This window comes from Oncorhynchus clarkii, chromosome 18 (assembly GCF_045791955.1).
Source record: "Oncorhynchus clarkii lewisi isolate Uvic-CL-2024 chromosome 18, UVic_Ocla_1.0, whole genome shotgun sequence".
In the NCBI taxonomy this organism is placed as follows: Eukaryota; Metazoa; Chordata; class Actinopteri; order Salmoniformes; family Salmonidae; genus Oncorhynchus; species Oncorhynchus clarkii.
The window spans coordinates 7,723,183-7,739,582 of record NC_092164.1 but is presented as its reverse complement, the minus strand read 5'-3'; the positions used below and the strand labels follow the sequence as shown (position 1 = coordinate 7,739,582).

The following is a 16,400-nucleotide window of genomic DNA, read 5'->3' as shown; positions in this document are numbered from 1 at the left end:
GTGCTGTATGTGTGCGTGTACTGTGTGTATGTTTGTTTGGTCATGTGATCCATTGGCAGTAATGTTGTTGTGTTAACATTAGCCTGGACTGGATGAATGATACTATAGTGTGTTCACTAACTGAATCTAGCAGCATATCACAACCTCAAGACGTCATGACCTCTCTGGACCTACCAGCTGGACTGGCCACTGGTCATGACCTCTCTGAAGAGACCAGCTGGACTGGCCACTGGTCATGACCTCTCTGGAGAGACCAGCTGGACTGGCCACTGGTCAGGACCTCTCTGGAGAGACCAGCTGGACTGGCCACTGGTCAGGACCTCTCTGGAGAGACCAGCTGGACTGGCCACTGGTCAGGACCTCTCTGGAGAGACCAGCTGGACTGGCCACTGGTCATGACCTCTCTGGAGAGACCAGCTGGACTGGCCACTGGTCATGACCTCTCTGGAGAGACCAGCTGGACTGGCCACTGGTCATGACCTCTCTGGAGAGACCAGCTGGACTGGCCACTGGTCATGATCTCTCTGGAGAGACCAGCTGGACTGGCCACTGGTCATGATCTCTCTGGAGAGACCAGCTGGACTGGCCACTGGTCATGACCTCTCTAGAGCTACCAGCTGGACTGGCCACTGGTCATGACCTCTCTGGACCTACCAGCTGGACTGGCCACTGGTCATGACCTCTCTAGAGCTACCAGCTGGACTGGCCACTGGTCATGACCTCTCTGGAGAGACCAGTTGGACTAGCCACTGGTCATGACATCTCTGGACCTACCAGCTGGACTGGCCACTGGTCATGACCTCTCTAGAGCTACCAGCTGGACTGGCCACTGGTCATGACCTCTCTGGAGAGACCAGCTGGACTGGCCACTGGTCATGACCTCTCTGGAGAGACCAGTTGGACTGGCCACTGGTCATGACATCTCTGGAGAGACCAGCTGGACTGGCCACTGGTCATGACCTCTCTAGAGCTACCAGCTGGACTGGCCACTGGTCATGACCTCTCTGGACCTACCAGCTGGACTGGCCACTGGTCATGACCTCTCTAGAGCTACCAGCTGGACTGGCCACTGGTCATGACCTCTCTGGAGAGACCAGTTGGACTGGCCACTGGTCATGACATCTCTGGACCTACCAGCTGGACTGGCCACTGGTCATGACCTCTCTAGAGCTACCAGCTGGACTGGCCACTGGTCATGACCTCTCTGGAGAGACCAGCTGGACTGGCCACTGGTCATGACCTCTCTGGAGAGACCAGTTGGACTGGCCACTGGTCATGACATCTCTGGACCTACCAGCTGGACTGGCCACTGGTCATGACCTCTCTAGAGCTACCAGCTGGACTGGCCACTGGTCATGACCTCTCTGGAGAGACCAGCTGGACTGGCCACTGGTCATGACCTCTCTGGAGAGACCAGCTGGACTGGCCACTGGTCATGACCTCTCTGGAGAGACCAGCTGGACTGGCCACTGGTCATGACATCTGTGGACCTACCAGCTGGACTGGCCACTGGTCATGACATCTCTGGACCTACCAGCTGGACTGGCCACTGGTCATGACCTCTCTAGATCTACCAGATGGACTGGCCACTGGTCATGACCTCTCTAGATCTACCAGATGGACTGGCCACTGGTCATGACCTCTCTAGAGCTACCAGCTGGACTGGCCACTGGTCATGACCTCTCTGGAGAGACCAGCTGGACTGGCCACTGGTCATGACCTCTCTGGAGAGACCAGCTGGACTGGCCACTGGTCATGACCTCTCTAGAGCGACCAACTGGACTGGCCACTGGTCATGACCTCTCTGGAGAGACCAGCTGGACTGGCCACTGGTCATGACCTCTCTGGAGAGACCAGCTGGACTGGCCACTGGTCATGACCTCTCTGGAGAGACCAGCTGGACTGGCCACTGGTCATGTCCTCTCTAGAGCTACCAGCTGGACTGGCCACTTGTCATGACCTCTCTGGAGAGACCAGCTGGACTGGCTCAGTGGTCTGTAATACAGGTAATCTCAGTGGTCTGTAATACAGGTAATCTCAGTGGTCTGTAATACAGGTAATCTCAGTGGTCTGTAATACAGGTAATCTCAGGGGTCTGTAATACAGGTAATCTCAGGGTCATGTAATGATGTCAGACTCCTTAACTCAGTTAGTCATTAATGAACTATAGAGATATGAGAAGATCGTACACCCTCCTCCCCTCGCTCCTTAAGGGCTGCCTGGGAGGACAAAGTGCCCTTCTCTGTGTGTGTGTGTGTGTGTCTGTGTGTGTGTCTGTGTGCGTCTGTGTGTGTGTGTGTGTGTTCCCTTGGTGAATTGTCAACTCATTTACTACGTCCTAAAAGGTTTGTCTGAAGGGGAGGAGTCTGTCTGGTGAAAGAGGATTGTTCTATTAGAAGTTACATTCACTGAAATGCTGATACTGTCACGTCTTGACCTTAGTTCCTTCTTTAGGTCTTTAGGTTTTAGTTTGGTCAGGGCGTGAGTTGGGGTGGGCATTCTATGTGTTGTTCTATGTTTTAGTATTTCTATGTGTTTAGGCCTGGTATGGCTCCCAATCAGAGGCAGCTGTTTATCGTTGTCTCTGATTGAGAACCATACTTAGGCAGCCTGTTTTCCTGCTATGATTTGTGGGTAGTTGTTTTCTGTCTCTGTGTTTCTACAGAACTGTTTCGTTTTCGTTCGTTCTCTTGTTATTTAGTTTTTTTGTGTTCAGTTTAAATACATATTAACATGGACACGTACCATGCTGCCTATTGGTCCGATCTCTCCTACTCCTCCTCAGACGAGGAGGAAAACCGTTACACATATACAGGCCTTTAAACTCCATCAGAGGTTGTCTAGGGGGTATTACTAGTCTCCTCTATCTCTTTAAACTCCTTCAGAGGTTGTCTAGGGGGTAACACTGGTCTCCCTCCACCTCTATCTCTTTAAACTCCTCCAGAGGTTGTCTAGGGGGTAACACTGGTCTCCTCTATCTCTTTAAACTCCTTCAGAGGTTGTCTAGGGGGTAACACTGGTCTCCCTCCACCTCTATCTCTTTAAACTCCTCCAGAGGTTGTCTAGGGGGAAACACTGGTCTCCCTCCACCTCTATCTCTTTAAACTCCTCCAGAGGTTGTCTAGGGGGTAACACTGGTCTCCTCTATCTCTTTAAACTCCTTCAGAGGTTGTCTAGGGGGTAACACTGGTCTCCTCTATCTCTTTAAACTCCTTCAGAGGTTGTCTAGGGGGTAACACTGGTCTCCTCTATCTCTTTAAACTCCTTCAGAGGTTGTCTAGGGGGTAACACTGGTCTCCTCTATCTCTTTAAACTCCTTCAGAGGTTGTCTAGGGGGTAACACGGGTCTCCCTCCACCTCTATCTCTTTAAACTCCTCCAGAGGTTGTCTAGGGGGTAACACGGGTCTCCCTCCACCTCTATCTCTTTAAACTCCTCCAGAGGTTGTCTAGGGGGTAACACTGGTCTCCCTCCACCTCTATCTCTTTAAACTCCTCCAGAGGTTGTCTAGGGGGTAACACTGGTCTCCCTCCACCTCTATCTCTTTAAACTCCTCCAGAGGTTGTCTAGGGGGTAACACTGGTCTCCCTCCACCTCTATCTCTTTAAACTCCTCCAGAGGTGGTCTAGGGGGAAACACTGGTCTCCCTCCACCTCTATCTCTTTAAACTCCTCCAGAGGTTGTCTAGGGGGTAACACTGGTCTCCCTCCACCTCTATCTCTTTAAACTCCTCCAGAGGTTGTCTAGGGGGTAACACTGGTCTCCCTCCACCTCTATCTCTTTAAACTCCTCCAGAGGTTGTCTAGGGGGTAACACGGGTCTCCCTCCTCCTCTATCTCGTTAAACTCCTTCAGAGGTTGTCTAGGGGGTAACACTGGTCTCCTCTATCTCTTTAAACTCCTCCAGAGGTTGTCTAGGGGGTAACACTGGTCTCTACCTCTATCTCTTTAAACTCCTCCAGAGGTTGTCTAGGGGGTAACACTGGTCTCCTCTATCTCTTTAAACTCCTCCAGAGGTTGTCTAGGGGGTAACACTGGTCTCCTCTATCTCTTTAAACTCCTCCAGAGGTTGTCTAGGGGGTAACACTGGTCTCCTCTATCTCTTTAAACTCCTTCAGAGGTTGTCTAGGGGTAACACTGATCTCCTCTATCTCTTTAAACTCCTTCAGAGGTTGTCTAGGGGGTAACACTGGTCTCTACCTCTATCTCTTTAAACTCCTCCAGAGGTTGTCTAGGGGGTAACACTGGTCTCCTCTATCTCTTTAAACTCCTTCAGAGGTTGTCTAGGGGGTAACACTGGTCTCTCTACCTCTATCTCTTTAAACTCCTCCAGAGGTTGTCTAGGGGGTAACACTGGTCTCCTCTATCTCTATCTCTTTAAACTCCTCCAGGGGTTGTCTAGGGGGTAACACTGGTCTCCTCTATCTCTATCTCTTTAAACTCCTCCAGAGGTTGTCTAGGGGGTAACACTGGTCTCCCTCTACCTCTATCTCTTTAAACTCCTTCAGAGGTTGTCTAGGGGGTAACACTGGTCTCTTCTATATCTTTAAATTCCTTCAGAGGTTGTCTAGGGGGTAACACTGGTCTCCTCTATCTCTTTAAACTCCTTCAGAGGTTGTCTAGGGGGTAACACTGGTCTCTACCTCTATCTCTATCTCTTTAAACTCCTCCAGGGGTTGTCTAGGGGATAACACTGGTCTCCTCTATCTCTATCTCTTTAAACTCCTCCAGAGGTTGTCTAGGGGGTAACACTGGTCTCCTCTATCTCTTTAAACTCCTCCAGAGGTTGTCTAGGGGGTAACACTGGTCTCCTCTATCTCTTTAAACTCCTTCAGAGGTTGTCTAGGGGTAACCCTGGTCTCCCTCTATCTCTTTAAACTCCTTCAGAGGTTGTCTAGGGGTAACCCTGGTCTCCCTCTATCTCGTTAAACTCCTCCAGGGGTTGTCTAGGGGGTAACACTGGTCTCCTCTATCTCTTTAAACTCCTCCAGAGGTTGTCTAGGGGGTAACACTGGTCTCCTCTATCTCTTTAAACTCCTCCAGAGGTTGTCTAGGGGGTAACACTGGTCTCCCTACCTCTATCTCTTTAAACTCCTCCAGAGGTTGTCTAGGGGGTAACACTGGTCTCCCTACCTCTATCTCTTTAAACTCCTCCAGAGGTTGTCTAGGGGGTAACACTGATCTCCTCTATCTCTTTAAACTCCTTCAGAGGTTGTCTAGGGGGTAACACTGGTCTCCCTCCACCTCTATCTCTATCTCTATCTCTTTAAACTCCTCCAGAGGTTGTCTAGGGGGTAACACTGGTCTCTACCTCTATCTCTTTAAACTCCTTCAGAGGTTGTCTAGGGGGTAACACTGGTCTCTACCTCTATCTCTTTAAACTCCTCCAGAGGTTGTCTAGGGGGTAACACTTGTATCCTCTATCTCTTTAAACTCCTTCAGAGGTTGTCTAGGGGTAACACTGGTCTCCCTCCACCTCTATCTCTTTAAACGCCATCTCTCTTCTCCCTGTTCTTTCAAAGTTACTGGGTTGTTCAGGGCTTTTTAAATCATGTCTTGAATGCAGTTTGGAATTCCTTTCGCTCCATCTCATTTCCTGTTGTACATCTCTCTCTGTGTCTCTCTTGCTGCTTACCCCTCTTTCTCTTTCCCCCCTCCCCCATCCCCAGTTTGGTTTTTCCCAGGCTTGGTAGGAGAGCTATAGGGAGGGCCTCAGACCTCAGGCTTGGTAGGGGAGCTATAGGACGGACCTCAGACCTCAGGCTTGGTAGGGGAGCTATAGGGCGGACCTCAGGCTTGGTAGGGGAGCTATAGGGAGGACCTCAGGCTTGGTAGGGGAGCTATAGGGAGGACCTCAGACCTCAGGCTTGGTAGGGGAGCTATATGGAGGACCTCAGACCTCAGGCTTGGTAGGGGAGCTATAGGGAGGACCTCAGACCTCAGGCTTGGTAGGGGAGCTATAGGGAGGACCTCAGGCTTGGTAGGGGAGCTATAGGGCGGACCTCAGGCTTGGTAGGGGAGCTATAGGGAGGACCTCAGGCTTGGTAGGGGAGCTATAGGGAGGACCTCAGGCTTGGTAGGGGAGCTATAGGGAGGACCTCAGGCTTGGTAGGGGAGCTATAGGGAGGACCTCAGACCTCAGGCTTGGTAGGGGAGCTATAGGGAGGACCTCAGGCTTGGTAGGGGAGCTATAGGGAGGACCTCAGGCTTGGTAGGGGAGCTATAGGGCGGACTTCACACCTAAGGCTTGGTAGTGGAGCTATAGGGAGGACCTCAGACATCAGGCTTGGTAGTGGAGCTATAGGGAGGACCTCAGGCTTGGTAGAGGAGCTATAGAGAGGACCTCAGACCTCAGGCTTGGTAGGGGAGCTATAGGGAGGACCTCAGGCTTGGTAGGGGAGCTATAGGGAGGACCTCAGACCTCAGGCTTGGTAGGGGAGCTATAGGGAGGACCTCAGGCTTGGTAGGGGAGCTATAGGGAGGACCTCAGACCTCCGGCTTGGTAGGGGAGCTATAGGGAGGACCTCCGGCTTGGTAGGGGAGCTATAGGGAGGACCTCAGGCTTGGTAGGGGAGCTATAGGGAGGACCTCAGGCTTGGTAGGGGAGCTATAGGGAGGACCTCAGGCTTGGTAGGGGAGCTATAGGGAGGACCTCAGGCTTGGTAGGGGAGCTATAGGGAGGACCTCAGGCTTGGTAGTGGAGCTATAGGGAGGACCTCAGGCTTGGTAGGGGAGCTATAGGGAGGACCTCAGACCTCCGGCTTGGTAGGGGAGCTATAGGGAGGACCTCCGGCTTGGTAGGGGAGCTATAGGGAGGACCTCAGGCTTGGTAGGGGAGCTATAGGGAGGACCTCAGGCTTGGTAGGGGAGCTATAGGGAGGACCTCAGGCTTGGTAGGGGAGCTATAGGGAGGACCTCAGGCTTGGTAGGGGAGCTATAGGGAGGACCTCCGGCTTGGTAGGGGAGCTATAGGGAGGACCTCAGACCTCCGGCTTGGTGTGTGTGTGTGTGTGTGTGTGTATTCGACATATATAAACATATAAATTGCTGCAAGATTGAGTCACCCATTCACAATACAGTATGGCTAGAGTCACCCATTCACAATACAGTATGGCTAGAGTCACCCATTCACAATACAGTATGGCTTGAGTCACCCATTCACAATACAGTATGGCTAGAGTCACCCATTCACAATACAGTATGGCTAGAGTCACCCATTCACAATACAGTATGGCTAGAGTCACCCATTCACAATACAGTATGGCTAGTCACCCATTCACAATACAGTATAGCTAGAGTCACCCATTCACAATACAGTATGGCTAGAGTCACCCATTCACAATACAGTATAGCTAGAATCACCCATTCACAATACAGTATGGCTAGAGTCACCCATTCACAATACAGTATGGCTAGAGTCACCCATTCACAATACAGTATAGCTAGAGTCACCCATTCACAATACAGTATGGCTAGAGTCACCCATTCACAATACAGTATAGCTAGAGTCACCCATTCACAATACAGTATGGCTAGAGTCACCCATTCACAATACAGTATAGCTAGAGTCACCCATTCACAATACAGTATGGCTAGAGTCACCCATTCACAATACAGTATGGCTAGAGTCACCCATTCACAATACAGTATGGCTAGAGTCACCCATTCACAATACAGTATGGCTAGAGTCACCCATTCACAATACAGTATGGCTTGAGTCACCCTTCACAATACAGTATGGCTTGAGTCACCCATTCACAATACAGTATGGCTAGAGTCACCCATTCACAATACAGTATGGCTAGAGTCACCCATTCACAATACAGTATGGCTTGAGTCACCCATTCACAATACAGTATGGCTTGAGTCACCCATTCACAATACAGTATGGCTTGAGTCACCCATTCACAATACAGTATGGCTAGAGTCACCCATTCACAATACAGTATGGCTAGAGTCACCCATTCACAATACAGTATGGCTAGAGTCACCCATTCACAATACAGTATGGCTTGTGTCACCCATTCACAATACAGTATGGCTAGAGTCACCCATTTAAAATACAGTATGGCTAGAGTCACCCATTCACAATACAGTATGGCTTGAGTCACCCATTCACAATACAGTATGGCTTGAGTCACCCATTCACAATACAGTATGGTTAGAGTCACCCATTCACAAAACAGTATGGTTAGAGTCACCCATTCACAATACAGTATGGCTTGAGTCACCCATTCACAATACAGTATGGCTAGAGTCACCCATTCACAATACAGTATGGCTAGAGTCACCCATTCACAATACAGTATGGCTTGAGTCACCCATTCACAAAACAGTATGGCTTGAGTCACCCATTCACAATACAGTATGGCTTGAGTCACCCATTCACAATACAGTATGGTTAGAGTCACCCATTCACAATACAGTATGGCTTGAGTCACCCATTCACAAAACAGTATGGCTTGAGTCACCCATTCACAATACAGTATGGCGTGAGTCACCCATTCACAATACAGTATGGCTTGAGTCACCCATTCACAATACAGTATGGTTAGAGTCACCCATTGACAATACAGTATGGCTAGAGTCACCCATTCACAATACAGCATGGCTAGAGTCACCCATTCACAAAACAGTATGGCTAGAGTCACACATTCACAATACAGTATGGCTTGAGTCACCCATTCACAATACAGTATGGCTAGAGTCACCCATTCACAATACAGTATGGCTAGAGTCACACATTCACAATACAGTATGGCTAGAGTCACCCATTCACAAAACAGTATGGCTTGAGTCACCCATTCACAATACAGTATGGATAGAGTCACCCATTCACAATACAGTATGGCTTGAGTCACCCATTCACAATACAGTATGGCTTGAGTCACCCATTCACAATACAGTATGGCTTGAGTCACCCATTCACAATACAGTATGGCTTGAGTCACCCATTCACAATACAGTATAGCTAGAGTCACCCATTCACAATACAGTATGGCGTGAGTCACCCATTCACAATACAGTATGGCTTGAGTCACCCATTCACAATACAGTATGGCTTGAGTCACCCATTCACAATACAGTATGGTTAGAGTCACCCATTCACAATACAGTATGGCTTGAGTCACCCATTCACAATACATTATGGCTAGAGAGAGGATGAAGTGACAGGGTGAAGTGACTGGATGAAGTGACTGGATGAAGTGACAGGATGAAGTGACTGGATGAAGTGACAGGATGAAGTGACTGGGTGAAGTGACTGGATGAAGTGACTGGATGAAGTGACTAGATGAAGTGACTGGATGAATTGACTGGATGAATTGACTGGATGAAGTGAGAGGATGAAGTGACTGGATGAAGTGAGAGGATGAAGTGACTGGATGAAGTGACAGGATGAAGTGACTGGATGAAGTGACTGGATGAAGTGACAGGATGAAGTGACAGGATGAAGTGACTGGATGAAGTGACTGGATGAAGTGACTGGATGAAGTGAGAGGATGAAGTGACTGGATGAAGTGACAGGATGAAGTGACTGGATGAAGTGACTGGATGAAGTGACTGGATGAAGTGACAGGATGAAGTGACTGGATGAAGTGACTGGATGAAGTGACTGGATGAAGTGACTGGATGAAGTGACTGGATGAAGTGACTGGATGAAGTGACTGGATGAAGTGACAGGATGAAGTGACAGGATGAAGTGACTGGATGAAGTGACTGGATGAAGTGACAGGATGAAGTGACTGGATGAAGTGACAGGATGAAGTGACTGGATGAAGTGACTGGATGAAGTGACAGGATGAAGTGACTGGATGAAGTGACTGGATGAAGTGACAGGATGAAGTGACAGGATGAAGTGACAGGATGAAGTGACAGGATGAAGTGACTGGATGAAGTGACTGGATGAAGTGACTGGATGAAGTGACTGGATGAAGTGACTGGATGAAGTGACTGGATGAAGTGACAGGATGAAGTGACAGGATGAAGTGACTGGATGAAGTGACTGGATGAAGTGACTGGATGAAGTGACTGGATGAAGTGACAGGATGAAGTGTTTAGGCCTAAAGGTCTATAATATATAATGTAACATGTGGTCTCTCTGTGTGTGTGTGTGTGTGTGTGTGTTTGTGTGTGTGTGTGTGTTTTATAAGGTGGCTGGTCGGACTGTGTGTGTGTGTGTGTCTGTTATAATGTGGGTGGTTGGACCACATTCCTGTGTAAGGGAGTGCTCTTTCACACATGTTCTGATGAATGAATTGGCTTCCTGCCCCCAGGGGGAAATAACCCCCCCCCCCCCCCCCCCCCACACACACACACTCACACACACACACAGGGAGGAGAGGGTATGAGAGGACATCTCGTATTAATCTGGTTCATGTCAGGAGCACAGCCTCTCTGCAAGCGTGTGGCTGTGTGTGTGTGTGTGTGTGTGCGTGTGTGTGTGTGTGTGTGTGTGTGTGTGTGTGTGTGTGTGTGTGTTTGTGTGTGTGTGTGTGTGTGTGTTTGTGTGTGTGTGTGTGTGTGTGTGTGTGTGTGTGTGTGTGTGTGTGTGTGTGTGTGTGTGTGTGTGTGTGTGTGTGAGGTGGTGTGTGTGCGGCCGTGTGTTTGTGTGTGTGTGTGTGTGTGTGTGTGTGCGGCTGTAAACTCCCATATCTATTGGGTGAAATACCACAGTGTGACATCACAGCAGCAAGATTTGTGACCTGTTGCCACAAGAAAAGGGCAACCAGGGAAGAACAAACACCATTGTAAATACAACCCATGTTTATGTTTATTTATTTTCCCTTGTGTAACCTTAACCATTTGTACATCATTACAACACTGTATATATATATATAATATGTGTTTAATAAATATGTGTTTAATAAATGTATTTATTCTTTTGGAACTTCTGTATGTGTAATGTTTACTGTTCATTTTGATTGTTTATTTCACTTTTGTATATAATCTACTTCACTTGCTTTGGCAACGTTAACACATGTTTCCCATGCCAATAAAGCCCCTTGAATTGAGAGAGAGGGGGAGTAGAGAGAGGGGGGAGAGAGAAAGGGGAGAGGGATAGAGAGAGGGGGGAGAGCGAGAGATAGAGAAGGGGGAGAGAGGGAGAGAGAGAGGGGGGAGAGATAGAGAAGGGGGAGAGAGAGAGAGAGAGGGGGGGGGCGAGAGGGAGAGCGAGAGCGATAGAGAAGGGGGAGAGAGGGGGAGAGAGAGAGATAGAGAAGGGGAGAGAGAGAGAGAGAGAGGGGGGAGAGAGAGAGACTATATAGTAGAATCTAATCTATTACATAATAATATATAATATAACAAGGCTTACGACAGTTACAATGCATTATAACAAGGCTTACGACAGTTACAATGCATTATAACAAGGCTTACGACAGTCACAATGCATTATAACAAGGCTTACGACAGTTACCATGCATTATAACAAGGCTTACGACAGTTACAATGCATTATAACAAGGCTTACGACAGTTTCCATGCATTATAACAAGGCTTACGACAGTTACGATGCATTAAAACAAGGCTTACGACAGTTACAATGCATTATAACAAGGCTTACGACAGTTACAAAGCATTATAACAAGGCTTACGACAGTTACAATGCATTATAACAAGGCTTACGACAGTTACGATGCATTATAACAAGGCTTACGACAGTTACGATGCATTATAACAAGGCTTACAACAGTTACAATGCATTATAACAAGGCTTACGACAGTTACAATGCATTACAACAAGGCTTATGACAGTTACAATGCATTATAACAAGGCTTACGACAGTTACAATGCATTATAACAAGGCTTACGACAGTTACAATGCATTATAACAAGGCTTACGACCGTTACAATGCATTATAACAAGGCTTACGACAGTTGCAATGCATTATACCAAGGCTTACGACAGTTACGATGCATTAAAACAAGGCCTCCGATAGTTACAATGCATTATAACAAGGCTTACGACAGTTACAAAGCATTATAACAAGGCTTATGACAGTTACGATGCATTAAAACAAGGCCTCCGATAGTTACAATGCATTATAACAAGGCTTACGACAGTTACAAAGCATTATAACAAGGCTTACGACAGTTACGATGCATTATAACAAGGCTTACGACAGTTACGATGCATTATAACAAGGCTTACGACAGTTACGATGCATTATAACAAGGCTTACGACAGTTACCATGCATTATAACAAGGCTTTCGACAGTTAGCGTTCAATAAAGTTACATCACTGTTCTCCCTTTCTGAGTTCAGCCCTGCTAACCGATAACCTTTGTTCTGTTCTCTCTCCTCCTCCTCCTCTTCCTCCTCCTTCTCCTCCTCCTCCTCCTCCAGGTGAGGCGAAGAACATCCCTCCGTACCCAGGTCCCAACAGGATGAGAGACTGTTACTGTACTGTCAACCTGGATCAGGAGGAGGTCTTCAGAACCAAGATCATCGAGAAGTCTCTGTGGTGGGTTACTGATTACACCTGTCTGTCTGTGGTGGGTTACTGATTACACATGTCTGTCTCTCTGTGGTGGGTTACTGATTACACCTGTCTGTCTGTCTGTCTGTGTTGGGTTACTGATTACACCTGTCTCTCTGTGGTGGGTTACTGATTACACCTGTCTGTCTGTCTGTGTTGGGTTACTGATTACACCTGTCTGTCTCTCTGTGGTGGGTTACTGATTACACCTGTCTGTCTCTCTGTGGTGGGTTACTGATTACGTCTGTCTGTCTGTCTGTCTGTCTGTCGCTCTCTGTCTGTCTGTCTGTCTGTCTGTCTGTCTGTCTGTCTGTCGCTCTCTGTGTGTCTGTCTGTCTCTCTCTGTGTGTGTGGATGCTGGTTAGTCCTCCACGTCCAGTTACCTGAAAAGAAAAGCCAGCTACCCCAGGCTGCTACCCCATGCTACCTTAGCCAGTTACCTCAGCCAGTTACCCCAGGAGACAAGGAGAGAACGCCCCTGTCTGTACAGACAAGGAGAGAAAGCCCCTGTCTGTAGAGACAAGGAGAGAACGCCCCTGTCTGAAGAGACAAGGAGAGAACGCCCCTGTCTGAAGAGACAAGGTGAACGCCCCTGTCTGAAGAGACAAGGAGAGACAAGGAGAGAACGCCCCTGTCTGAAGAGACAAGGAGAGACAAGGAGAGAACGCCCCTGTCTGAAGAGACAAGGAGAGAACGCCCCTGTCTGAAGAGACAAGGAGAATGCCCCTGTCTGTAGAGACAAGGAGAGAAAGCCCCCTGTCTGTAGAGACAAGGAGAGAATGCCCCTGTCTGAAGAGACAAGGAGAGAACGCCCCTGTCTGAAGAGACAAGGAGAGAACGCCCCTGTCTGAAGAGACAAGGAGAGAACGCCCCCTGTCTGTACAGACAAGGAGAGAACGCCCCTGTCTGAAGAGACAAGGAGAGAACGCCCCTGTCTGAAGAGACAAGGAGAGAACGCCCCCTGTCTGTAGAGACAAGGAGAGAACGCCCCTGTCTGAAGAGACAAGGAGAGAACGCCCCTGTCTGAAGAGACAAGGAGAGAACGCCCCTGTCTGAAGAGACAAGGAGAGAACGCCCCTGTCTGAAGAGACAAGGAGAGAACACCCCCTGTCTGTAGAGACAAGGAGAGACAAGGAGAGAACGCCCCTGTCTGAAGAGACAAGGAGAGAACGCCCCCTGTCTGTAGAGACAAGGAGAGACAAGGAGAGAACGCCCCTGTCTGAAGAGACAAGGAGAGAACGCCCCTGTCTGTAGAGACAAGGAGAGAACGCCCCTGTCTGAAGAGACAAGGAGAGAACGCCCCTGTCTGAAGAGACAAGGAGAACGCCCCTGTCTGTAGAGACAAGGAGAGACAAGGATAGAACGCCCCTGTCTGAAGAGACAAGGAGAGAACGCCCCTGTCTGTAGAGACAAGGAGAGAACGCCCCTGTCTGAAGAGACAAGGAGAGAACGCCCCTGTCTGAAGAGACAAGGAGAGAACGCCCCTGTCTGAAGAGACAAGGAGAGAACGCCCCTGTCTGAAGAGACAAGGAGAGAACGCCCCTGTCTGAAGAGACAAGGAGAGAACGCCCCTGTCTGAAGAGACAAGGAGAGAACACCCCCTGTCTGTAGAGACAAGGAGAGACAAGGAGAGAACGCCCCTGTCTGAAGAGACAAGGAGAGAACGCCCCCTGTCTGTAGAGACAAGGAGAGACAAGGAGAGAACGCCCCTGTCTGAAGAGACAAGGAGAGAACGCCCCCTGTCTGTACAGACAAGGAGAGAACGCCCCTGTCTGAAGAGACAAGGAGAGAACGCCCCTGTCTGAAGAGACAAGGAGAGAACGCCCCCTGTCTGTAGAGACAAGGAGAGAACGCCCCTGTCTGAAGAGACAAGGAGAGAACGCCCCTGTCTGAAGAGACAAGGAGAGAACGCCCCTGTCTGAAGAGACAAGGAGAGAACGCCCCTGTCTGAACAGACAAGGAGAGAACACCCCCTGTCTGTAGAGACAAGGAGAGACAAGGAGAGAACGCCCCTGTCTGAAGAGACAAGGAGAGAACGCCCCCTGTCTGTAGAGACAAGGAGAGACAAGGAGAGAACGCCCCTGTCTGAAGAGACAAGGAGAGAACGCCCCTGTCTGAAGAGACAAGGAGAGAACGCCCCTGTCTGTAGAGACAAGGAGAGAACGCCCCTGTCTGAAGAGACAAGGAGAGAACGCCCCTGTCTGAAGAGACAAGGAGAACGCCCCTGTCTGTAGAGACAAGGAGAGACAAGGATAGAACGCCCCTGTCTGAAGAGACAAGGAGAGAACGCCCCTGTCTGTAGAGACAAGGAGAGAACGCCCCTGTCTGAAGAGACAAGGAGAGAACGCCCCTGTCTGAAGAGACAAGGAGAGAACGCCCCTGTCTGTAGAGACAAGGAGAGAACGACCCCTGTCTGAAGAGACAAGGAGAACGCCCCTGTCTGAAGAGACAAGGAGAGAACGCCCCCTGTCTGTAGAGACAAGGAGAGAACGCCCCCTGTCTGAAGAGACAAGGAGAGACAAGGAGAGAACGCCCCCTGTCTGTAGAGACAAGGAGAGACAAGGAGAGAACGCCCCTGTCTGTAGAGACAAGGGAGAGAACGCCCCCTGTCTGAAGAGACAAGGAGAGAACGCCCCCTGTCTGTAGAGACAAGGAGAGAACGCCCCTGTCTGTAGAGACAAGGAGAGACAAGGAGAGAACGCCCCTGTCTGTAGAGACAAGGAGAGAACGCCCCCTGTCTGTAGAGACAAGGAGAGAACGCCCCCTGTCTGCGTGTGTCTTCCACTATGTGTATCCGTTAGCGATGATGCTAATGAGAAGTCTAATGGTAGATAGAAAGGCTTCTGTAAAAACCTTGTCAGTCCACTACACAGTCTCCTCTGCTGACCTGGCAGAAAGATAGCAGCATCATTTGCATCTGTCCAGTAGGTATTTGTTTTGCAAATTCTACCGTCACTTGTGCGCTAGAAAAACACAGATTAACACAGCCTCTTGCTAGCCTCTTGCTAGCCTCTTGCTAGCCTCATGCTAGCCTCTTCTCTTGCTAGCCTTTTGCTAGCCTCTGCTCTTGCTAGCCTCTTGCTAGCCTCTTCTCTTGCTAGCCTCTTGCTAGCCTCTTCTCTTGTTAGCCTCTTGCTAGCCTCTTCTCTTGCTAGCCTCTTGCTAGCCTCTTGTTAGCCTCTTGCTAGCCTCTTCTCTTGCTAGCCTCTTGCTAGCCTCTTCTCTTGCTAGCCTCTTTCTAGCCTCTGCTCTTGCTAGCCTCTTGCTAGCCTCTTGTTAGCCTCTTGCTAGCCTCTTCTCTTACTAGTCTCTTGCTAGCCTCTTACTAGCCTCTTACTAGCCTGTTGCTAGCCTCTTGTTAGCCTCTTGCTAGCCTCTTCTCTTGCTAGCCTCTTACTAGCCTCTTGCTAGCCTCTTACTAGCCTCTTCTCTTGCTAGCCTCTTACTAGCCTCTTACTAGTCTCTTGCTAGCCTCTTACTAGCCTCTTACTAGTCTCTTGCTAGCCTCTTACTAGCCTCTTACTAGCCTCTTGTTAGCTTCTTGTTAGCCTCTTGCTAGCCTCTTACTAGCCTCTTACTAGCCTCTTACTAGCCTCTTACTAGCCTGTTGCTAGCTTCTTGTTAGCTTCTTGCTAGCCTGTTACTAGGTACACGTTGGAAATAAAGAGCAACTACCTCAAACGTGGTCTCCTGATGTGGTTTAAACATGGTTGTGGACTAAGAACATCCAATGTGGTTTTTTGTCTATTAAAGCGTGTGATTTGGAGGGAGAAAGTCCTGAAAAAAAAACAGGGGAAATCGGAACCTAGAAAAACAAGATGGAGAAAATGACATTTGGGAAGAACTAAATGGAATCAGACAGTAAATAACATGTTTTTATTCTATAGGGCCAGACATATGGGTGACTGTGTGTGTGTGTGTCT

The 16,400-nt window shown here is 49.0% G+C and overlaps 2 protein-coding genes across 2 annotated transcripts in view; both read left to right on the top strand.

Moving 5' to 3' along the window:
- The window catches only part of LOC139372956 (general transcription factor II-I repeat domain-containing protein 2-like), a 979,173-nt gene that overhangs the window by 159,976 nt on the left and 802,797 nt on the right, over positions 1 to 16,400 (top strand). The gene's annotated exons all lie outside the window — the stretch shown is intronic.
- Positions 1 to 16,400, top strand: part of LOC139372431 (ras GTPase-activating protein 3-like) — a 115,050-nt gene that overhangs the window by 30,391 nt on the left and 68,259 nt on the right. The window contains exon 2 of the mRNA XM_071112144.1: positions 12,345 to 12,462. Coding sequence (XP_070968245.1) covers positions 12,345 to 12,462 — 118 coding nt within the window. The remainder of the gene's footprint in view (positions 1 to 12,344; positions 12,463 to 16,400) is intronic.